The sequence below is a fragment of the Sphaerodactylus townsendi genome, linkage group LG10, assembly GCF_021028975.2.
Source record: "Sphaerodactylus townsendi isolate TG3544 linkage group LG10, MPM_Stown_v2.3, whole genome shotgun sequence".
NCBI lineage: Eukaryota > Metazoa > Chordata > Lepidosauria > Squamata > Sphaerodactylidae > Sphaerodactylus > Sphaerodactylus townsendi.
The window spans coordinates 71,047,278-71,072,701 of record NC_059434.1 but is presented as its reverse complement, the minus strand read 5'-3'; the positions used below and the strand labels follow the sequence as shown (position 1 = coordinate 71,072,701).

At 42.2% G+C, this 25,424-nt stretch overlaps 1 protein-coding gene across 2 annotated transcripts in view; it reads right to left on the bottom strand.

The window, feature by feature from the left end:
• Positions 1-25,424, bottom strand: part of UNC5C (unc-5 netrin receptor C) — a 368,989-nt gene that overhangs the window by 139,324 nt on the left and 204,241 nt on the right. For both annotated transcript variants that reach the window (XM_048509243.1, XM_048509244.1), the window contains exon 2: positions 18,609-18,830. In XM_048509243.1, coding sequence (XP_048365200.1) covers positions 18,609-18,830 — 222 coding nt within the window. The remainder of the gene's footprint in view (positions 1-18,608; positions 18,831-25,424) is intronic.

Genomic DNA, 25,424 nt, shown 5'->3' with positions numbered 1-25,424 from the left:
TTGAGGATGACCATGACATTCAGAAATTGAAGTTTTCCCTCTTTCTTTAACCATCCTAATTTTCTCTTCCCTTCCTAACTTTGGTTGGGGAAGTCCTCTATCTCCTAGCTGTTACCTTCAGGAAGCCCTCTGTTATGCAAGTCCCTGAATGTCCTCTTCTTGGCACCTCATTTATATAAGCCTATCTGAATGTGTTGTGATGATGTTCCTTCCCCCAATGACACCTTCTCATCAGTGAGGCTTTTTACAATTGATGTGAAATACCACATGATTCTTATGTTTCTATCCTGCTTGTTAGTGAAAATGTATCCTGACTTTTCATAAATTATCATTAGCCCAACCCCTCCCCCCTCTTCCAAAGTACACAGGGGGCACACTCTGCTCCATTTTGTCCTCACACTAATCCTGTGAGGGAAGTTAGGCTGAGAGAGAATCCAGTGTGTTTTATGGCTGAGTGGAAACCTGAACCTAGGCTCCCTAATCTTAAGAACGTAAGAACTAGCCTGCTGGATCAGACCACAGTCCATCTAGTCCAGCTCTCTGCTATTCGCAGTGGCCCACCAGGTGCCTTTGGGAGCTCACGTGCAGGATGTGAAAGCAATGGCCTTCTGCTGCTGCTGCTCCCGAGCACCTGGTCTGCTAAGGCATTTGCAATCTGAGATCAAGGAGGATCAAGATTGGTAGCCATAGATCGATTTCTCCTCCATAAATCTGTCCAAGCCCTTTTTAAAGCTATCCAGGTTAGTGGCCATCACCACCTCCTGTGGCAGCATATTCCAATCTTACACCAGCACCCTAATCATTATGCCACACTGATTAGCTGAGCCATGCTAAGATAAAAAGATGATGTGCACAGGGATAGACTAGCCATATTGATGTATTCCTTGATAACATCCAGATTTGATTTCTGCAATTCAGCACTGTATGTAAGGGTGACTTTGAACAATTTTTGGAAATTTTAGATGATCTGATCATGCCATCAAACCTGTTCAGTGGAACACGGACCTGACATTGGTTGTATTAAAGATCTGTCAACTGGTTTCATTCCTGAATATATTCCAACCATAATACTATCTTATCACACACCACTTTGCTTTATTTTATACAACATGCCACAGCTCCGGTCACCTCTAAAAAGGGTTTTTTTTTTCATTGATAGCATCCTGGTTTTCTGCTACCCTTCCCAGAGGGGTATATCTGGTAACTTATTTATTAAGTTTTAAGATCAGTACAAAACTATTTCATATGCCTGAGCTTTTATTCAAGTTAAATATTTTAAATAAAGTTACTGTTACTTTTTAGTATGCCTGCCATTTTATGACTTGCTGCTTCTGTTTTATTGGCTCTTTCAATTTATTTTTAACACTATTATTGTTGAAACTGTATTGTATTATATGTTATCTTTTATTGTAAGTGACCCTGGGAAAATATTTCTTTTTAAGAGACAGGGTAAACACAACTTAAGTAAATGCACCCAACTGTCTGAATGGAAATATCAAGCATGCTGTAGAGGTCAAAGTATTGGACAACAGTGTTGGAAACTCAGGTTCTAATCCCTAGCCTGCTACAGAAGCTCCTTGGGTGTCCTGGGAGCAATAATCTGTCTCAGCCTAATCTACCTCACAGGGCTGTTTTTGTTAGAATAAAATGGAATAAAATGGAAACATGGAGAAGGATGTATTGGTTTCCTGCTAAAAAGGCAGTATTATATAATTGATAACTTGCTGTCTGTTAATGGAGCTCATAATTTGCTGTCTAAAGCCATGCCTAATAAAAACTGGCCCTGATTATAACTGCAAATTTAATTATAATTAATTATTTGCTTTTTGATTAAATGATAGCAAGAGTTAATTGTCCTTTCCAAAGGATGGACCATAGTTCCAGCCAGCCAGTATATTCCTCGACTTCAGAATTAAGCTCAATGGCCAAGCTGTTTAACCACTACACTTTACTGGCTTGGGGGGGTGGGGGGGGTGGGGGTTGGGTTAAAACAATTCCTTAACTAGGTTTAGAATTTGGTTCATTAATGTAGATACATTTGTGACAAGCAGTCCTTGTTGGTCAGAGCTTCCTGTCATTCAGTAGTTTTTTTTTACTGTCATATTTGGGGATCCCCAAACAAAGCCTTGAAGGACTGAGCAGGGCAAAGAGGAGCACGGGAAGGAAAGGTCCATGAGGAGAACCATGGCAAAGAGAAGAAACAGTAGCTACTCTTGTTCTTGACATAAAGTCCATGGTGGCTTCATGTTTCTTTATGGATGAAACATTCAAATGAGAGAGAGAGAGAGAGAGAGAGAGAGAGAGAGAGAGAGAGAGAGAGAGAGAGAGATCAGTTGGGGAAAACAAATCTTCAAGCGTATTTGATAACATCTGCAGTTCAAAAAAGAAAAATATGAAAAAAGTAAACTTCTCATTCTTGGTTCATGACCGTTTTAATGACATAGACCTTCAGAAGTAGTGCTTCTGCAAAGCCGAAGCACTTTAGAGGCATCTTAAAGCTGGCAGATGAACCTCCACATTCAGGAAAAAGGCTGAAATTCTAATTTAGTGCTTTCATAGGAAAAGTTGAGGAAAAACCAGAGGGAGGAAGCATCCTAGCCAACTGGAACTCTATGTGGAACGATGCATGCAACTTAAGAACAACTAAAGAAAGGGGATGAGAAGAAATTAAGAATAAATACAATTGTTAATTTAGAAGAGAGTTTTATTTTTTTTTAATTTGAACTTTTCAGTTGTTCATACTAATGTTTTGAGATGCTGTTTGGCCGAAAAATGCCTTATTCCCATGATCTTAATGCTGTGTTACTTTTCGGTGACTGGTGAAGACATTGAAGGAGTAAGTACAGTCAGCAAAGTGACACATGGGGTCACTAGGGAGCCGGGCTGAGAGCTTGTTTTTCTTTTCTCTCAGCTATGAAAGTGCAGAACAGCAGTACAAGGGTAGAAGTCTAAAATCGCCCGTTTTCTCCCCCTCCGCTGTCAGTTAGGGATCATATTTCACAGCTAACTTCAAATCTTGAGGTTTTTTTTAAAAAAGAAAGAAAGAAAACCTTTCAAACATTTCTGCCCTCCCATACTCTTTCCTAGGGCACTGTCAAGTTAAGTGACTTTCTCCAGACAGGCAACAGTTCTGGGAATTTAAAGCCTGCTCCCAAATTTTAAACACACTCTGAACCTCTGAGAGACCAGAAGTCTTTAACGTACCTCATCACCATTAAGGGACAGTTACTCTTGGAAGGGAATAAATGGGGTGTCAACCTAATGGGTGTTTGTGAAAAGGTAAAGACCTTTTGAAAAGGTCTACCAAGACATTTAGAATAAAAATGTTACAGCTTTGTGGTATGCATAGATACCTGTGCCTGCTGCGTGAAATACCTTGTTCTGATCATATCTAGATCTGACAGCTGTAACAATCTTTTCCATACCTTCCATGTCCCATTTCTCAGGAAAAGGAGTACTGTCATGGGAACAAATCGTGGGTTTCTGTGAGGGAGCCTGAAAAACTTGAAGGAGTAGCTTCCATATTGTGAGCATAACCAGGGGCGAATCTAGGCAAACTGGAGCCCGGGGACAAAATCTGAGTTTGGTGCCCCCCCACCCCCACCCCAGGTATGGACGACCACCCTCCCCCACAACGACCAAACAATGATTTTTTGCACCAGCTCACAAAACACCTCCCACCACCAGCAAAACATACATGGCTTTCTCCCCACCAACTCTCTTTCTTAATTGTGTCCTCACACCAACCCTATGAGGTAGGTTGTTAGCCTCAGAAAGAGCTCCAAGCCAGTGCAAGTGGGAATTAACTTTTAAGCATGTAAATCTCTCACAAGTCACCCCCCATCTGAAGGTTTACCAAGCAAATGTCAGCATCATCTCTCACAAATCACCTCCTACCCCCCAGCAAAACAGGCATGGCTCTCTCCCCACCACTTTCCTAATTGTGTCCTCACACCAACCCTGTGAGGTAGGCTGCTAGCCTGAGAAACAGCTCCAAGCCAGTGCAAGTGGGAATTAACTTTTAAGCATGTAAATCTCTCACAAGTCACCCCCCATCTGAAGGTTTACCAAGCAAGTCAGCATCATCTTCAGTGCTGCTGCTGCTGCTGGGCTCCCTGCTCAGCTTGCCTTTTCCTGTGCACAGCGCCCGGCTGCCGGGGAGAAGGCTTCTGAGCAATGCCACACTTAATTTAAGGCGAATAAGGCACGCTGGGTTAGAGGGAGGGGAGGCGGAGCTCCCCAGTCCTGCTCCTGGGAGCCCAGTGGGACTTCTCCCCCGCCCCCTGGACACTCCAGGCCACCGTACAGAGTGGGCGGGGCTACGACAGGCACTGGGAGCAGTCTGCTGCTTCAATGCCTGCTTTCTAGGACTTGCTCAATCCCTCCCTGTGTCAGAGGATGTTTTGGCGCCCCCCAAGTGACCTCAATCGATGCGCCCGGGGACAAGGGGTACCCCATGTCCCTAGGCAGGAACGCCAGTGAGCATAACCTAAGAACAGGGCTCAGTGAGCCTGAACAGTGTGTGTGTATGTGTGTAAAGTGCCATCAAGTCGCACTTATTGTGATGCTAGCAAGGGGCTTTCGCGGCAAGCAAGAGGCAGAGGTAGCTTTCCACTGCCTGCCTCTGCAGAGCCTTCCTTGACAGTCTTCCTTCCAAGAACTTACCCCAGAATTTTGTGGGGGTGGAAAATCGCCCCCACCCCCACCCCCTTATCCTTTCCTCCTAACTAACAGAGTGTATGAGGCCAGGAACAGCCCCGCCTTGGACTTATCTGGGTGGGGCTGGGTGGTGCGGGACAGAGGCATGTGGCCAATGCTGGCCCTTGGGGCCCTACTCTTTCTGACCCTCTTTGCCGCCTGCCTATGGACTCTGGGCAGCCTCATGTTGGGATGGAGCCACAAGGATCGGATTGTGTTTAGCAACAGGTACCAACTGGCTCTGTCATGGACAGGGAGGGAGGGGACTGTGCAGGCCATGTAGGCCTGCGAGTTACACAGAGTTCCTCGGCAGGCAGGGTCCTTGGCACACCCTGGAGAGGGGCAACCAAAAGAGAGGCATAAAGCTGGGCCTTTCCATGTCAAGGGAAAGCTCTGATCCAGATTAAGAGGGAAGGGCTCTCCCTGGGATGGGGGAAGGCACCAGGACTCCTTTGGGGCGCTTTGGCTTCTTAACTCGGGTTGCTTTGTGGGACGGCGAATGAATGAGGGCGGTGCGCATGCCACCTGTTTGTTTTTGCAGGGATGAAAAGTCACCCATGGAATGGGCTGGAGTGTTTGTCTAGCTGGAAGTCGGTGGTATTCAGAGTCCTACTACAGGTGATAATTTATGTGGGGTTTGGGAGCTTGCCCATGGGAGGGAAAACTCAGGTTTTGCACTGGGCTCCATTTTCTCTTGATACGCCACTGGCTGACCCTGTTTAGCTTCTGAGATCTGGTAAGGTTGGGCTATTCCACGTCATCCCCCCTCCCCTGATGACTGTACAGAGAAATAAAAGGAGTCTGGAAACAGCAGCCACTTGCTACAAACACACATTCCTCGCTTGTGGGGATTAGAAAAGATTTAAGTTGGTCCACACCATAGGGAAGAAAGGAATGATGTGCCATTGAATGGCAGGAAGCTGGTAGGCTCTTTCTCATGTTCCTTTTCCCAAGGCACAATCCATAGCCATTATATGGTATTTTAAAAATTTATTTTTATGCAAAGTGTTTTACGAGCAAAATCTAAGTTTCATTAATAGCACAACAATCAGATTTTTTAAATTAAAGAAAAATGAACATAGACATTAATACTGAAAGAAAGTCATGAATTCAGCCGCCATAAAAAGCCTGACATTTATTTACTTCATTTACACCTTCCTCCCCACCCCCCACATAGGGTCCCAAAGTAAATTGCATCATTCCTCCATGTTCAACCCCCAGTTTGCCCCCAGATCACCACCTGTAGTCCGGCAATCATCTATTGCTTCCTCCTGGTACAATTACATCCTTCGATCTATTCTAGACACTATACTCCTATTGATGCATCCCAGAATTGCACTGACTTTCTTGGCTGCCATATCACACTGCTGATTCATGTTCAGTTTGTGGTCTACTAAGGCCCCTTCCGCACATGCAGAATAATGCACTTTAAATCCACTTTCAATGTACTTTGCAGCTGGATTTTACTGTGCAAAATAGCAAAACCCACTTGAAAACAATTGTGAAAGTGGTTTGAAAGCGTATTATTCTGCATGTGCGGAAGATTCCCAGATCCCTTTCACATGTAGTGCTGTCAAGCCAGGTGTCACCCATCCTATATCTGTGCATTTCATTTTTTTCTGCCTAAGTGTAGTACTTTTTTCTCTGTTGAAATTCATTTTGTTTGTTCTGGAGACTTTTCCTTGACAGACTTATTAACGTTAAGAGCATTCAAATAGTTAACATATTGTATCAACATCTTTGTTGTACTAGCACAATCCCTCAGTGTCTGGTCTGGGTCTTTAAGAGGTTTAATGTGTAGGACTCTTCCATTTACAGTGTTTTTTCAAGGTAAAAGTGAATGTTTTCCCTTCTTACTGTCTGATGTCTACTCTTTATTCACTTAAGACTGATTTTTTAAAAAGCTGATTTAGAAGGTGCAAAGCTTTCAACAACAATGCTTATGGGCCTCTTCATGCTGAAACAGCTGAAAGAAAGATGCGAAGGAAAGCAGAGGAGAAGCCTGAGAGACACTTAAAAATGACAGCAACCTAACTTGTCTTACATAATAAAAGGAAACTGTGAGGATATATTTTATACCAACGGAGAAAAACTGTATGACTAAGATGTTATGGGAGCATAATAACAATTGTGGTGAAATATAGCTATCCAGTAACAAGTGGGATGTAGTCTTCACCAGGTACTCTGGAAGTATGGCTGGAAGAATCCCACACATGAAACCATTTAAAGGCCCAGACCAAACATGAGTGTGATGTATGTTCCTTTAAGTAGGATTGTTTCCCTTAGTATACCTGATGTTTAATAAGCCTGTAGTTCTTGTTCTCGGTCTATGTTCAGAGACTTCATGTCTCCAGGCTTCTCTCTCTATTAAACCCTTCTGCTGTGGTATCAGCATGTCTGAGGATTGCTGTGTTTGCTGTGACTAAGAGCCATTACAAGGAGGGATTCTATTTGCATCTGGCATTTGGCAGCACTGCTCATGTACCACTCATTCTTTGATGCCTCTGTTTCTCTGCTGTGCTGGCAGGTATGTTAAAAGATTCTGACCAAAGAATATACATTTATTATTGGCCTAATAGCATCGCTTTTAACCACTATTGACTGAAAGCCAGAATCACTAGATGTACTGAGGAGGTTTTCTGATCAGATGTCTGAAGACTCTTATCACCCATAATCTCACTGTGCTTCTACAACTCCTCACAGAAGGCTTTGTATAGTTAGGAAATATGTTTAAAGTCTGGGTTTAGACATCACATTTAAAGAAATCACCATCTTTAAATTTATCTCTAAGGCTGTAAAATAAAGGCAAGACTGTGTTTCATAATTTATATGTGTCGTCTCTGTTGTAGCCCCTACATTATGGAATGGCCTGCTTGAAGAGGTCAGGAAGGCTTCCACTCTTCAAGCTTTCTGCAAACTCTGCAAAATGGAATTATTCAAGATTGCTTTTCTATACAGGTAATAGGGTTGCACTGTACTAAATGATTTACAAAGTTACTTGAATAAATTATTTGGGATTGTAGTCTATATTGCTGTGTATCACTTGCTAAAACTGGGATCCTACTATGTAATGTATGCACATTTAATGTATCATATTAATACTTATGATTTGTTTCAGTCCTGGTTTTAGATTTCTACAACCTAATCTTATTGCATTGTTTAATGAATCTCCCATCCTGTTAACTGTATTGGCTGTGGAATCTTCCTTGAGTCCAAGTAACAAAGGCGAACTATAAAGAACATGAATATAATATTAAAATTTAGAGCAGCCATTGAATACAGCAAAACAATTGTTTGCCGTATTCTTCTTTGTATGGCTGTGAAACACTGGCATTTTACAATTCTGATGTCAAATCAGTCAGTAGGTTGAGTCTGGACACTTCTACTATCATCTGAAAGGACAAAGCTCTTTATACTGAAGTTTCTAAGTGATATTAAATCAAATTCTGGGATCATTCACACTTAGTGACATTGGAAGGAGTCTTGCCAAGGCCCCTTCCGCACATGCAAAATAATGCATTTTCAAATCACTTTCACAACTGTTTGCAAGTGGATTTTGCCATTCCGCACAGCTTCAAAGAGCACGGAAAGCAGTTTGAAAGTGCATTATTCTGCATGTGTGGAATGAGCCTTGGTAAGAATGTGTAGAAGCAGCAGGTTGACCGTCAAGGATTTTTGCATCATGTTCCCTAGACACACCCAATGAGATGGGCAGCCCCCTCCAATGGAACAGGTGCCTGGCCACAGTGCCATGGCTGTGTTGGCCCATCACTCCCAAGGAAACTTCACAACAGTGTAGGGAGACCAAAAACACACAAAAAACCCTCCCCACCACCAGGAAGCCCCCATTGGGCTTAACGAATTTATGCCACCCAAAAGGTGCTGGGGCAACTGGGGCAATGGATGGGTGGGAGCTAGCATTGGATTTCTGTCCACATCCTGCCTCCACTACGCTGGTGGATTCTCCGCTTCACTAGGGCAAGTGTCCCAGGGAAGGCAAATCTGCCAGTGCAGCTTCACACTGCTCCCAATTGCGGATTCGTCCCTGAAATGGGCGAATATAGATGGGACATATGGAAATGAACACAGGAGGAAGGAAATTTGAACTGTATTCCATTATACTTTGCGAAATTGAATGCCAGAGGAGGGGGTTGGTGAAGCAAAAGCTAGGCAATCTTCTGGCAAGTTTTGACATAACCTCCCCAACCTTCTTATGTAGCTCTATAGTTGCCTCTTACCACCAAGAAGATTCAATCTGGAGGCTAAGGCCGTTTCCGCGTGGGCAAAAAAATCTGGTAAAACAATGGTAAAACAGCATTATGGGTGGAGACTTTGCATGCACACCACTGCAGAAACGACGCTGCAGCAATGCAGCAATGCTCCAGTGGCCAAGCAACGGTGTATTAGAAAATCGCTAAACTAGCTAGTCTTTTCAACAACGGTGTTCCGCAGCCAGCATCGTGTGAAGCGCCCACCAGGAATCAGTGCCGTAGAGCCCGCCCCCACAATGGCAGCCCACAATGGCCAATCCGGGCAATGAACACTTGTGACGCTGGGAAAAAAAGAATACCGTTTGCGAAGTGCAGCCATGTGAAGCGCCACAGTCCAGCCGATGCGCTACCTGTCCACGGAGCAGCTGGCCATGAGAACGCTCCATTGCTGCAGCGTTGCCAGTAACACCGATGGCACAACGCTGTAATTGGCTGTGCAGAAACAGCCAAAGACTTGACAGCAGATCTGCATTTACTTATCCAGCGTAGCAACCAATCCCATAATCTTACAGTGAATGTTGATCCCTTGGGAATGCAGTTTAATATACTCCCAAACCCATTTCAGTTCTTTGCTTAAAATACTGTCCCTTACAGAATCTATATTGATTACTTCGTAGCTTTAGTTAGAAAGTAGAATAAGACTACTTCTACTTGTTAAAATAATTAAGCCCCCAAGGACAGTTCCTCTGCTCCTTCTCCGCTATTCTCATAAGGATTTAGGGCAACTCTTCCACTGCCTCCATGCCGTCTTCATTTTCAGTCATAGTTGGCACATAAGGTACTGCTTAGCTTCTTATTTATGAATGTCATAAATAAATTCTACTCATGAAAAAAGATCCACTAGCCATAGCACATGTTTCATTTGGTTTGGTCTTTCTGGTACTTCAGAGTTCATGAACGTGTAATTCTCTACATCCCTGAAAAGATTTTTCACTCTCTCTCTCACTCCCTCTCTCCATCACAATTCAAGATAAGTTGCTCTGCAAAGTATTTTCTCCCCTATATGCCTACGTTTCACATTCCTGATCCTCTGCCCTTCTAATCTCTACCTAACACCTGTCTGTAAGGACAAAATGCATGACCAGCCACTCCACCAGTACTATAAACTTGTTTTGTTATACTTGGCACATCTTCCTATTTGAAGGCATAGAAGACACTCTGGTTCTAAGATGGCATTTCAGAAACTTATAATGGGCTTTTCTTCTTGCAATACACACATTGATGGGGCTATAACGAAGGACTGATACATATGAACTTAATCTTCTTCTCACAGGTTAACAACTATTGCATGGCCAGATAAGTATTTACAACCCACCTATTAAGAGTTTAAGCATCTGAGAAAAATAAATAAGACTGCATTCACAAGTCACACAAAACTGCTTTGTAATCTTGATCTATTTTGCCTCATCCAAAAGGATATATTACAAATTGCTGTGCAACTGAGCTGTTACATAAGCAAACTTATTTGGATCCCAGTGGAAGAGAATAATTCAACCCAGTTTTTCATGTATACAGTTGACACTCAATTGTACAGTAGTTAGTATTTGGGAGTCATGTGATCCTAATGAATTGTTAAGGAAACTGAACTGCTACGGAGATCAAATCAAGGAAAGGGTACACATAATGGAAGTGACACACAGAGAGGGAGAGAGCGAGCATTTAGTTTTATTTGGCTTAAATGGCTTAACAAGGCATCGGATTAGATTCAAAAGGTAGTGTGAAAACCCAGCCTTGTTGAAATGGGTGCTTTTTTTTTACGGATATGTAATTCCATGAATTGAAAGTTCTGTGAACTCTCAATGGGAAAGAGACAGCAAGATTGTGTGCATACTAGTACCCTGGGGTAGAGGGGACTGTCTACCAAAGTGTGTAAACCAAAGACCATATTACTGTAACTCAGTTTATGGGTTCTGTGGGGCAGAACTTGGAAGGAGTTTGTAACAACTAACATTTTTAAACCAATTGGTTTACTTTTCTTATCATATGACAATTATCAAACGTTAACATTTAACTCAACACTCCAAGGTCCTGTTCAAGTTTCATTCCAAGTCCTTCTAATTACAGTTTGATAATGCCAAGTCCAATCTTCCTGCTCATGAAGACTCCAGAAGCTTGGTGAACTGGATTCAAGATGAAGGTTTCCAAAAGAACTCTTACCCATTTACATACACAAAACCCTTAAACAAGGTGTTAAGGGCTTATAAGGGCACCATTTATTTATTTTATTTTATTATGGAAAGGTTACTGCTGCTACTGTTTTTATTGTATTTATTGTTTTAACTGAGATTATTCAATTGTTTTCTAGCTGTAATGTATTGTGTTTGGTTGGCTTGTAAACCGCCCTGAGCCCTTTGGGGCAGGGTGGTATACTAAATTGAATTAATTATTATTATTAATAATAATAATAATAATAATAATAATAATAATAATAATAATAATAATAATAATAATAATAATAATAATAATAATAATAATATGGCACAAACCAGCTGAGGTAGTCCCAGTGGTAATCGGCACGCTGGGCGCCATCCCAAAAACACTAGGGCAGCACTTAAAACATCTTTGAATTGACAAAATTAACATCTGTCAAATTCAGAAGGCAGCCCTGCTGGGATCCACACAAATACTACGCTGATATATTACAACTTCCTAGGCCTCTGGGTGAGGCTCAAATTGTAATGAAGGCCAACAACCAGCTAAAGATCTGGCAGCTGTGAAATCTACAATCATCATCATCATCATCATCATCATCATCATCATCATCATCATCATCATCATCATCATCATCATCATCATCATCATCATCAAGGTCCCAGCCTGGTAACCTTGCTTCCTCCAAACTTCATGAGCTTTGCAGTCTTCTGCTGCTTTCAGTCTCCACCCCCTTCTGGGTCATCCCATTCTGAACATAGGGGTTACATTACCACATACAAACAAACTATAACTCATCATTACAGCCTGATATCCATTTAGATTTTGTTTTAAGAATGGGTAAAGAAAGATTTATCCTTGTTGATACCCAGTTATACACACACGTGCCAGATTTTGTTACTGAAATACAGCATGATGGTTGATAGTTATTATGGTGCAGTGACTAACGATGACCTGATAGTGGGGTGGAAGTGGTAGGATCCTTCAGTGGGAGTGATCATGTTCTCCTGGAGTTTGTTACACAGTGGAAAGGGGATGCTAAGCATAGTCATACATGCATTTTAGACTTTAAGAAAGCAGATTTTAGTAAGTTACTGGGTGCGATTCTGTGGTTAAAAATAGTAGGAAAAGGGAGTGCATAATGGCTAGGAGTTTCTTAAAAGTGAGATCTTGAGGGCACAATTTAAATAAGCAAGACTTTTTGAAGGAAACACTGTTGAAGACTACGAAATATGGATAGTCAGGGAGTTGCTGCAGGCACCTGCAATGGCTGTGGAATATTTGCGATGGTCCTTGTGGTCTCTTCCAACTCTGTGATTCTATGATTTTAACCTTTCTATAATTTTAACAGTACCATGTTACACCTTTCCAAGCCAAATAATTAGAATCCTTCAGTGCTTTCTTATCTTCCTATTGTAAATACCAGGACAGCAAAGTGTACACTTCTGAACGCTCTGCAAATACATGAGCTGAGAAAACCGAAAGCCCAACTCACATGAGATTTGCAAGTCATCTGGATGAGTTATATTTTTTTAGCCATTAGACCAAATGCTGATGACATCCTTATTCGAAAGAAAGCATCTGCCTTGTTAGCCAGTCATTTTTCATAGCTATCACACAGCACTAAGTCCTACTTCTTTATTTTCTATGACTCAGACTGTATTGATTACTAATATTTCAAAATGAGGAGAATCACATCATCGACATAAATATGTTTGTAACCCTTGGGATTTCTTCTAAGCCTCTTAGGTTTCTTCATAATATTAAATGAAGTCAATGGATCTTTTAACTCTGTGCAGACAGCACTTTGTACACTCATTTGTCATTGTGAATACACATACAACATCAAGAAAAATGTATACTCAAACTAGACCCTACTTAGCCTTATGAAGATATACATTTTTGTATGCATTGCAGAAAGGAATTACAACTGAAGAAGAGGAGGAGTTTGGATTTATACCCTGCTTTTCTCAACTGTAAAAAGTCTCAAAGTGGCTTACAAACTACCTCACTTCCTCTGAGGTAGGTGAAGCTGATAAGTTCTGAGAGAACTGTGACTAATCCAAGGTCACCTAGCAGGCTTCATGAGTAGAAGAGACAAAACAAATCTGGTTCACCAGATTAGAGTTCACTGCTCATGTGGAAAAGTGGGAAGTCAAACCAGGCTCTCCTGATTAGAATTCCCTGCTCTTAACCACTAAGCCATGCTGCTGTGGTCGGTCTGGCCTGCTCTAGGATTTGTATCACTGATGCCTAGTCATGTAAACTGGTATGCATAGAAATGGAACCTATGGAGAGGGTAGTGTCTGCCACCATGGTTACCATGCTCCAATTATGAATAACAGAAAATCCCCACTTGTATGGGTAATGGTAATGAAGTTTTATGTCTCAAGCATCATAATACAGGCTTGACAATGTGCACTTTTTAAGTATGATAAAGAATGCTCGTGTACACTTTAGTCAACCAAATGAGAGAGAAGTATAAAGCGGGTGACATCTGCACCCTATTCTTGTAATTGTTACTCACTCCTTGCTACCATTAACATTTCCTGTACCACGTGCCCAGCTAAGTTATGCGTTTTCTGCATACCACAAATAAAAGTATTGAGGACGTGAAAAGAAGTGTTTTGGGGAGGAAGTTCACCCAGCTTTTTCCAAATCCAAGACATCCTCAGGACAGTTTATTTCTGCTCAACCGGAATGATTTCTGCTCAACCTGAAATGCTAAACTAGTGATGTTCCCCACCCCCAAGATGGACTGAAGATGTTTCCTGCTTGATGTGCAGAAAGCAGGAAGCATCTTATTTTTCAAGCCCAAGTTTAAAGCTCTTTTGGTTTCTCCTGCCCCCATTTTCTGCTGCTCCCTGGATACACAGTGTTGCCTGCCACTAGCTGAGCTGTTTCCGGGGCAGTTTCTTCTGCTTGCATTGCAGGCAGCCAGTGTTTCAGCTTGTAAAGACGAGGACAAACTTAGTGTTCCCTGCTGATGATGCACACATGTTGTTTTCCCCATTTTTTTTTCAATAAAGTGTCTTGGAGCTTCAAAGACACCATTTCGAAAAAACTGACATGTGTATGTAATCTGCAGGGGAAACTAAGTTTATTCATGTACTATACAAGCTGAAATAGCGGTTGCCTGCGATGCAAGCAGAGGAACCCGCATTGGAAACAGCTCAGCTAATGGTGGGCAGAACGGTGAATCCTTGCAGCAGAAAATGGCAGGCATGAGCTGTGGACAAATTGAAAGTGACAGCTTGCAGATCGGGCGGGAGAAAAACCTAGTTTCTCCTCCCACGCTTTATTTGTCTGTGCTGTCCCGACCAAAAAATAATAATAATGAGTAAAAGCTTTTTTTAAAGACGTCGCTATGATGTCTTATGTATGTTGTGCAGAAAGGACCAAAGGTGCAAGATTTTCTGTGGTGGCTTTATTTGTCCCAGCTTCAGAAGTCTATGTTCCTTGGATCCTTCTTTTTAGTAAAAAAAACCAAACACACCCCAAATATTGTTCTCACGGAGTTCGCTGCACAGATGTTTACTTTCATCTAAGTCCTACTAACAATGCATAAATTTGCAATGTCAGGATTGAAACAACAGTAAATAAAGAGAGGGGTATTGATCAAGCTTTTATTTTTATCTACCAAACTGAAGATGACTGGGACAAAAGTTGAAGCATTACTCTCTGAAGGACAAATACAGACATGGTGGGATAGCATGTAGGAAATTGTTGCTATTACTATACCTAAGCAGGTAAAGACCAGTATAAAGTCGCTAGGAACACATGCATGCTTAACCAGTGTGTGTTCCAAGTTAAAAAAAACATTTTTTGCACATGAATCGAATGCATCCATGCTGAAATATATTTCACTACTTCACCTCTGGAGACAGTTGTTTTGGGCAACTAATGCTAGAGATGGTCAGATGGATGGGCTGGTTCAATTGCTAAATAGTTTAGTGGCCTTCATATTTTCTGAACCTCGGACTCTTTGAGTTACAAGAACAAGAGATCAGAGTCAAGTGACAGGAAGAGGGTGAGCTAGAGTTATAACATTGCTGGTGTTATGGCTAGAACTGTTATTGGTGCCAGCTCTGGGCTGGGAAAATTGCTGGGCATTTTGGGAATGGAGACTGGGTTTGGAGAGGAGAGAGACTTCAGTGGACTATGCCACAGAGTCTCCCTTGCAAAGGCGCCATTTCCTCTAGGGTGATCTCAGTCACCTGAAGATCAGTTGTAACCCCAGGAGCTCGTCGGGCATCACCTGGAGGTTGGGAATCTTAAGGACTGTGGGAAGTTGTCTAAAAGAGCTGGGGACAAGACTCACCATTCAAGCACTAGGATGTATACTATAATAAAGGAACAATCAATGGTCAGTTGTTAGTATGAGCACTAACTGAATCAAACATCTGCTGATGGATGCACTTTCAGATTGTAATAGCTTTGACATCCAACACAAGCACCCTAACTGCTCCCACTAACTCCTTCCTTACATACTCTGTCTCAGATATGATGTCAGTAAGGACAGTTGAGGTGAAGTGGTTGAGAAAAATGTATGGTTCCACATTTGAATATAGTCCTAAAGGAATATGGGAATTATCATTCATTTTTAAGTGCTGCCTTTGTCAAAACCATTATTTTGTGCATTACTGAACATTGTACTTTGACAGAAGAACATTAATTGAATTACTATCATCAGATTTTCAAATGGATGGGGCAGGGCTGGGTAGGCACTAGAACCCAGCTGGAACATTCTACAACAGGGTCTGCAACCTGCGGCTCTCCAGTTGTTCATGGACTACAGCTCCTGCCAGCATGGCAATTGGCTATGTTGGCAGGGGCTGATGGGATGTGTAATCCATGAACATCTGGAGAGCCGCAGGTTGCAGACCCCTGTTCTACAACAAAGAAGGTCTGGCATGCTGAGTTCTGTGGTGGAGGAATATACATTGTAACATCTTTTTGTGAGACAGAGTACAGTGGTACCTCGAAAATCACCATAATCCATCTGGAGATTATCGTCGATTTTCGAAAATGGCGACACCGTTTGTGCGTGTGCAAACGCCGTTTGCGTGTGCGCAAACGTTGTTTGTGTACGCGCAACTACGTTTGCTTACCTCGGCAGCTGCCGAAAATCGAGGCGGCCGATGATTTTTGAGAGCGGAAATTGGCACCTGGCAATTGTCGATTTCTGAAATCGACAATTGTCGAAGGCATCGATTTTCGAGGTACTACTGTATAGCACAAAGCAGAATTCTTGTCACACATAGTCACTGTTGTATTACCTATTTTATTTTATTAATACCCCGCTTTCCTACCATACGAGTTCCTGTACCACATACATATTGTTCCACTCAGCAATCACTTCTCCCATCCTGCGGCATCAGTTTTGGGGATAGAAAGAAGGGGGAAGGTACAGCCAGTGGTGGGATTCAGCAGGTTCGCACTGCTTCGGCAGAACCGGTTGTTAAAGTAGTGCTTGTAAACAACCAGTTGTTAAATTATTTGAATCCCACCACTGGAACCGGTTGTTAAAATATTTGAATCCCACCACTGGGAACAGCCAATAAAAACCACTTCCAGAACTCCAGCCATCCACAGGAGCACTGAATCCTACCCCCCCCCCTTTAACCTGGGATGTCAAAAGAAGGGTGAGCATCTAAACAAACAATCCAGTCTTTCCCAGTTAGAAGAAACTCGAAGCTTAATTTTACAAGCCAGCAAGAGCTTCTTGCTAAAGCAGCAAACAGCATTTTCGCCTACAGGTGCTTCTGCCAACACAGCAGAACAAAGAAAATCCCTTCCCAATATTTTATTTATTTATTGTTTATAATATTTATAATTCCATCTCTCCATTAAAAAAATGGATTAGTTTGCTCACAGTGCAATTCATTAAAAATAAATAACTGCAACGTGCACTAATAGAAACCAGCACAGAGTAGAATGGAAGCCTATTAAAAGTGGCAATTAAAAGGATTTCCTATTAAAACAATGGCAGATAGAAACAGCATTAACAGATCATTAAGCACAGGTGGAAGATAAACAGCCACAATAAATACATACAGTAATAATTTTTTTAAAAAAATTAGCAGTAAATCATAGCAACAATGGGCACAAAAAACAGAAAACATGCAAAAACTTAACAGAGAACCTGGGCAAGTTACATGGTATCCAAAGCTGAATAAGTGTGAGGAAGAAATTTCAAAGTCAAGATTGAACCACAGAAAAGGCAATCCAATCTTTAGCTATTATCTCTGAAAGCAGGGGCCAGAGAAGTAGACCTTGGGAAAGGATAATAGCAAATGAAGATATCTGCATAGTAAAAAAATATTTTTAGGTACACATTCTATATAGTTACATAAAGAAGTTATACCTTCCTAAGTTCAGTAACTTAGTTACACCCTTCTAAGTCCTGTGAAGTCAATGGATTTAGAAGGATATAACAAACCTAATGAACTTAGAAAGGTATAACATCTTTATGTAAGCAAAAAAGAATGTTAACTCCCTAAAGAATAGAAAGAATACAACTCTATAGAACTTGAGGTGCTTAGACCAAGACCAGGGGTAGAACCTCTTGACTCTCCAGATGTTCAGGAACTACAATTTCCAATCAGCCCCTACCAGCATGGTGTATGCTGATTCAATCAGCCCTACCAAAATTTGATGGATTGTGAGTTCCTAAATTTACTCTGGAAGAGCTCCTGATTACCCACAACTAGACAAATATTCTGACTCAGCAAATTATTTCAGCTGCAGAACTTCTCAAACAGTAAAGATTCCACTCTGTTGAAACAACTTGACAGAGAAACATTCTGACTTAGCAAATCATGCACGTAACTGAGCATAGACAAATCCCATAATCGTTGTTGGCTTATGAACAAAGGTAAATTAATTGTGAAGTTTCAGCTAGCTGAACAGGCAACAATTACCTGGTATAGATCTTTTAGCTCCAAGAAGCAGAGCATACAGCGTTGCATGCTTGGCACTGTGTTGACCAAGTTTGTCACTGGCCAAGATCTCATTGTTCCCCTATGGAATATTCCAGGTTTTGTCTTCCCTTATGCAGTAATATGTTCCCCTCCCTTCTTTTATTTGGAAAGTGGCAAGATGACTGTTACCATCTGGAATCTCAATCATGAAACATAGCATTTTTTTTTCAAATCAGAGGAGATTGAACATAACCCTGATCTGAAAACAATGTGGAGCAATCGCATGACTGATTCTTGAGCCTAAAGCCGTGGTGGCGAACCTTTGGCACTCCAGATGTTATTGACTATAATTCCCATCAGCCCCTGCCAGCATGGCCAACATCTGGAGTGCCAAAAGGTTTGCCACCACTGGCCTAAATCCAGCTTCAAAAAATATCTGCTTTGTAAACACATAATAACAGGAGTTTAATCCCAATAAATGTTATCCCCAGGCACTTTTTAGTGGTGTAGTAAACAAAAGTTTTCTGTTGCAGAGTCATAATGTGTCCCCAAAACAATGACTTACCAGATGTTTCATCAACTCTCTCATCTACCACATGGTCCTTTTGATGAACCCATTCACTGTTACATTTGAAATAGATCTGTGTAGCAGGGCTGGCTTTGCAGTAGAGGTTCACGGGTTTGTTCTTTACAATGTAGGCTTCTTCGGGCTCAATGAGGAAGTGTGGAAGGGGTTCCGGAGGATCGGAAGGGAAGGTTTCTGGGAGTTCATGAAAAAAATCATCATCTACAAGGGAAAAAATGGAGAGGTGTCGTTATGTTACAGTGATCTATAAACATAGGCCGTTTCCGCACGGCCAAAAGCAGCGACGCGATGACGTCGCAAATTGCGACGCATCCCAAAAAAAGCGTTCACACAGACAGAAGAGCGGAGCTGACGTCCGCAGCCCCATAGAAATGTGGCTGGTTACGCACGGAAGCGGCTACGGAAGCCCGGCGCGTCTGGCGATGTTAAGCGCCTGCAGCACGCGAAGCCGATGCAGGCCCGGCGCCATTTTTGGCGACGAGCTGATATCGTGGCGGCTGTTAGCGCCGAAGTCGCTTACGGCGTCGATCGTCACATGGGGGAAAAGAGTGGTTTTAAGCGTTTTCTGAATACACCGATCTTGGCGCCCGGTTTAAAGCGTTTTATGCATGACGGTAGCGACTCTGCGCACCCTCACGCCCGCTCGTATAGCGAGGCAGCAGCTCTTCAAACTCCTGGCGGCAACTTCTTTTTCCGTTCGCTGACTGACGTCATATTTTGCCCGTGCGGAAACGGCCATAGTTTGGGAGAAAATAAATACAGTTTGGGGAAAAATATATACAATTGTGTAAAGTCTTTGCAGGACTACAGATAGCCATTTACGAGAAATATTCTGCAAGATTTAACCAGGTTTCAAAGATTTACTCAGTCTCGTAATGATAAATCATCAATAACCACTTGCAAAGCTGAAATTATCTATCCAAGCAGGAATTCACTTTTCCAAGAATCAGACTTTATTATTGGGATTTTTATAATATTGAATGCAGTGAAATGGACTTGTTTAGTTGATAATGTGCCACTACAGGAAGAGCTGGCGGCTTTCCTATGTAAAGTCTCTTTACAGCATTGATTCTCAGCGTCCTAATAATGTAAATATTGCCTTGATATCAGAAAAATAAAGAGGTTACAAGATTGTGCTAAATCCTTTAACGCCGATCCAAGCGCTCATTTTTGTTTCCCGTTACGGGGTAACTGTGGGGGTTCTGGATAAAAGGTAAACAAATGTATGGACAGATTAGTTGCACACACGAATATACTAATATACAATCTTTTAGCCTTCCAGTCTCTCTGGGTTGGGAAATTCCTGGACATTTGGAAGTGGAGCTTGGGAAGAGTTTGTGGCATATAGGGACATCACTGAGGTAATATTGTCATACAGTCCACCCTGCAAAACAGCAGTTTTGTCCAAGGGAACTGATGTCTGTAACCTGGATAACATTTGTGATTCTAGGAGATCTCTGGCCCCCACCTTAAAGCTGGCAACCGTATTCATTATAGTCTTTCATTTGAGGAAAAAAAAGACTCTCTCTCTGTATAAGAGAGTGCACTTGGTTAAGAGTAAGTGCACCTAGTTAAGAACAGGTGCACTCTAATCTGGAGAACGGGGTTTGATTCCCCACGCTGCCGCTTGAGCTGTGGAGGATTATCTGGTGAACCAGATTGGCTGGTATACTCCAACACATGCCAGCTGGGTAACCTTGGACTACTAGTCTAAGGTGACCAGATGGTCACCTTCAAGAACCGGGAAGGGGCAGGCGACCCCCCCGCGCGCGTGCGTACACACACACTAGCGCAGCCACACACACTCGCGCACACACACACGGAGCCACACACACTCGCACACACACACTCGCGCAGCCACACACAAGGAGCCACACACACTCGCGCACACACACTTGTGCAGCCACACACACTCGCACACACACACGGAGCCACACACACTCAGACGCACACACTTGCGCAGCTACACACACTCGCGCACACACACGGAGCCACACACACTCGCGCACACACACTCGCGCAGCCACACACACTCGCACACACACACGGAGCGCACTGCCTTCTGGGGCGCTGCCGTTTCCCACCCTGTCACAGGGCGGAAGCGGCAGCGCCCTAAGCAGTATACTCTTGTGACAGCGCAGGAGGCTGCCGCACTGCCTTGCGCCCCAGAAGGCAGTGCGGCAGCCTTCCAGAACCCGGGACATTGGGGAAAACCCGTGGGACGCGGGACAAGTTCTTTCAAGCCGTGAATGTCCCGCCAAAAGCGGGACGGATGGTCAGCTTATACTAGTCACAGTTCTTCTCTCTCAGCCCCACCCACCTCACAGGGTGTTTGTTGTGGGGAGGAAGGGAAAGGAGAATGCAAGCCTCTTTGAGTCTCCTTACATTTATTGATTAAAACATTTTCCCTGGATGCATATGCATATGCAACATCCATACCTCAAGAAATAGCAATATCGACAGAAACAATCAAGAACACATTAATAAGAACTGATCATAGCTTAAACTTCCAAATCCCCCTTGGGATCTACTAGTGATGTATGTTAGCAGCACTGGCATGGATATTCTACACACTTACTAGGATACTGCAGAGAAAATTATTCACTTTACTTCATTAGTCATTAGATTAGATATCTTTAGAGAGTAAGAATATACTAGAGCCTTCCATAGTTAAAAAGTTTCTGATGTGTACTGGCGGTGCAATAAACTGTAACATACATGTTCAGAAACTGCTAAATTATAATGAATTGTTGGCAAGAAATATTTAGTCATGTCGTTTTGGTGTTGGGAATTACTTTTACATCTGTTCTACATGTGGTCCGCAGAATATGAGACAGTTCTGAGGAAAAGCTTTAGCTTCATTTAAGTTTTCCTGAAACAAAGAAAACAACGTAACAGTGCTATAAAGCATAACGTCCTCCTGATACAAAAAACTAGATTCCTGAAAGTATTATCTTAAGACTGTTTTTCCTGCTCATGTGTCTATGTGCTTTAACTGCTTACGCTGTTTTAAATATATCTATATTTTTAAGCTGATTTTAATGTTTTTATTGTTTGGAAACCCTAAGGCTCATTCCGCACATGCAGAATAATGCACTTTCAAACTGCCTTCAGTGCTCTTTGAAGCTGTGCGGAATAGCAAAATCCACTTGCAAACAGTTGTGAAAGTGGTTTGAAAACGCATTATTTTGCGTGTGCGGAAGGGGCCCTAGTTGCGTAGAAAGACAGCTTAAAATATTATGAATGAGTACAATAAATAAAATAAATCAAACTGGATCACTTCCAGCGTTTTGAATTATTTGAATAATGTTGTAATGTATCTGGTAATTCTTCGCTGGTAGACTCTTCCATTTGTGAATTACACTGATACAAATAAAAAAAATAGAGCTGCCTTAACTGGAACTTTTTAAAAAAATGTGAATGATGTTTTTGAACACAGCTGTTCAGTTTAATAATTGTTAGTAAACAGAGAGCGGCAACAAAAACACTGACAATCAAATAATGGAAACAGTCAATTTTTCAAGAAAATGGAAATTATTCAGAGCACGGTGATGCAACTTGCTGGTGTATTAACTGGTGTATACTTACACTGATGTTTGCTGCAGGGCTTGATAAAAGCATCCCAGCACCAGACAGCAAGTACAAGCAGGTTGGTGACAAGATAATCACCAAGTAATTTATTTTACAGTAGCACTTCCTCTAAGTACATGTGTTTGTTTCCTTTATTACTTCATACTTGTGCAATTGATTGGCTTACCCCTCACAGGCTTTTGGGTAGAGAGCTTCACACAGCGCTGACTCGCTGGCAAAGATAAATCTACACACATCTGACTGGAGGAAACAGCCAAATAAACAGAGAACATTCTTGGATTGCACTTTTGATGTGGAGCATGCTAATTCTGTTGTGGAAGTAGAAAGAAAGAAGTGCCTGCTAGGAAAATGATCACATTTAATTCTTCGTGTGATTCCTATTTATTTATTTAATTCAATTTTTATCCCACCATTATTTCCCTACAGAATTCAGTATCTTCTTGGGATATTCCCAGAAGATCTACCCATGTAGGCAGTGACCCAACTTCAGACACGCTTATCTTGGTTGTTATATCATGTGACCTCAAACTGTACCTACTATATATTCATAATCTTGGTTAGAGGTTCCTAATTATTTCACTCATGAAAAAAAAAATCCCATTTCAGTTCTTCCAACTACACCAAAACAAAAGCCTTTTCCACAAGATTCCCCAGCAAAACAGGTTCTCTTGCTACCACTCAGCAAACTATCTCTCCTTGGAGTACAAAGTAGAGCACCAAAAGAGAAAAGTGTTAGGATGTGACTCCAAGAGAAATGGTTTCCACCCCAGCCACATACTAACCCCAGTAGATGTTTCTTCACCTCTAGGTCTAATAGTAGATTGGCTGAAGGTATATTTCTTTGTGGAACAGAAAGGCTAAACCACTCTAGCCCCTGTATTGTGGCTCCAGTCCAAATCATCCCACCCAGCCCAGTGATTTTCAAGACAAAGCTGCTGCACCACAGATTTCTAGCCTCCAATTGCACCCTCAAACACTTATTCTACTAAACCAGGGGTCAGCAACTTTTACCATCCAAAGAGCCATTTGGACCCATTTTTCATGGCCCCGAAGATCTACCGAGCTGGAGCGGTTTGGCCCCTCCACTCACCTTTCCTTCCAGCTCTGGAGGGCTGGAGGGACATGCCCACACTACCCTCCGACCTCCAGGCCACGTGGAGCTGCAGCATAAGGCTGAAAGAGCCACATGCGGTTCTGGAGCCGGGGGTTGCAGACCCCTGTACTAAACTATCAGCTGATACTTAACAGTGTAGCAATCTATTGTTTGAATCAATACAAGAGGAGAAGCAGATTGGACCGGGAAGGTCCAAATATTCTTCTATGGAATAAACTGTGGAGATTCTGTAGGCACAGAATAAGCATCACAGTTCTGTATCACAGAACATTCTTTTCCCACACTGGAAGCATCACTCTTCTGAACTCTCCAAGCCTCACTTCCTTACAAGGTGTCTGTTGTGGGAGGAGAAGATGATTGTAAGCCTCTTATGGTAGAGAAAAACAGGTTGTAAATCAAACGCTTTTTCTTCTTCTTGATAGAGAAGACATTTATCCCTGCTGCTTTCAAAATATTCAGGCAGGTGAACACTTAAAGGTGAGATCACTATTGCACACACACTGTGAGAAATGTTTCTGCCTTCCAGTATTGCACCAATGTGATACATGATTCTGTGTGTCTAACTTCCTTTGGTTGCCTTGAGAAATGGGTATGTTCAACTCATCAGGATTATGGATGACATTACAGACCTATTTTCCACAAGATACAAAACCACAAAAGCAGTGGCGTAGCGCCAAGGGAAAGGGGGTGCGCAACGCACTGGGAACGTGCCGGTGAGGGGGCATGGTGTGGTGGGGCATTCTGGGGGTATTCCAGGGGCGTGGCAGGGGTGCAGGGCGCATGCGTGTCCTGGGCGCAGTTCCCCCTCACTCCAGCTCTGCACAAAAGCAATTTGGCAAAAAAAATCCCTCTTTGATTGGGGCCTGTAATGTGGCTGAATAAGACTTCATTTTTTTCATCAGTATGTTACTAAAAGAGGACTCCTCCACAAAATAGCCTAGATACTGAAAATGAGCTAGTTATCAAACAGCTTCCTCTCTCTCTTTCCCCAGAACCATCATTTTGCTTTGAGGGGGGGGGGGGGGAATCATGGCACTTTGCTGGAGACCAAAGCTCTGTCCATTGACTTGCAACCTCTGTTGTCAATATGCAAGAGTATTTTAGGTGACCAAGACAAACAGTTCTCACCGGAGCAGAGGGATGAGGGAGCGTTAACTATTGACAGATCTATCAGTAAAAAGCTGACATTTCTGAAGTTCTCATTCAATCTCTTTTCTGCTTCTGAAGCAGTTATCGTTATACACAGAGACGGACACCGGCGATGATCAATAAAGCGCCACAGAACATTATACTAAAAATACTGTAGAAGGTTAGCACTCCTCTCCATGTCAGTCTTCATGAAGATTAAATGTCAGGCAACTACCTTTCTTTACCCTAGATATATCTATATTTTCCTCTGTCCAGAGTTACACAGGATATGAAAGGCTTTTCTTCCCCGCCTTCAGCTTTTGTAGAAAGACACAGAAAGAAACAACAATGACAGATGAAAGGGACTGGAAAAAACAGGGTACCCAGTTTAAATGTCTAGAGTTACACCTATCTGTATTGGACATGATCAAATCAAGGTTTGAGGTTTCATGGAGTTCCCGAGCCTCACAAATTATACTGGAAGAATACAACATTTCCCCAGTTATTCAAAGAAGCGTATTTATTTGTGTGACCTGAGTCATGTAAAGAAAATCCTGTTGTGCACAAATGCATGTCTGTAGGGGTAAGTTAAGTTAGATTTGGAAATATCACTAGTTTCAAGTACAGAACTTTTTTTGTTTACTTCTAAACTCTCTATATTCGAAGAATAAAAACAAGATCAAGTAGAATGAAAAACAACACATATATACGTACATAGTTTCATACATATATGCACAAAAGCACAAAGCATAATATAACTATTAGAGAAGAGTCATTTGCCTTGAATAGCCAGCCACAGGGAACATCTTTTTCTTCTGGTCATTTAACTGCAAATCAGCAAAGAGACAGATGGAAACTAACAAAGCACACATATGTTTTATAATTAAACAAGCATTGCCTCGCTAATTCCTGCTGACTGAAAAAAACAAACACATTCATTTTAATTGACAGCTCCCAGCGTA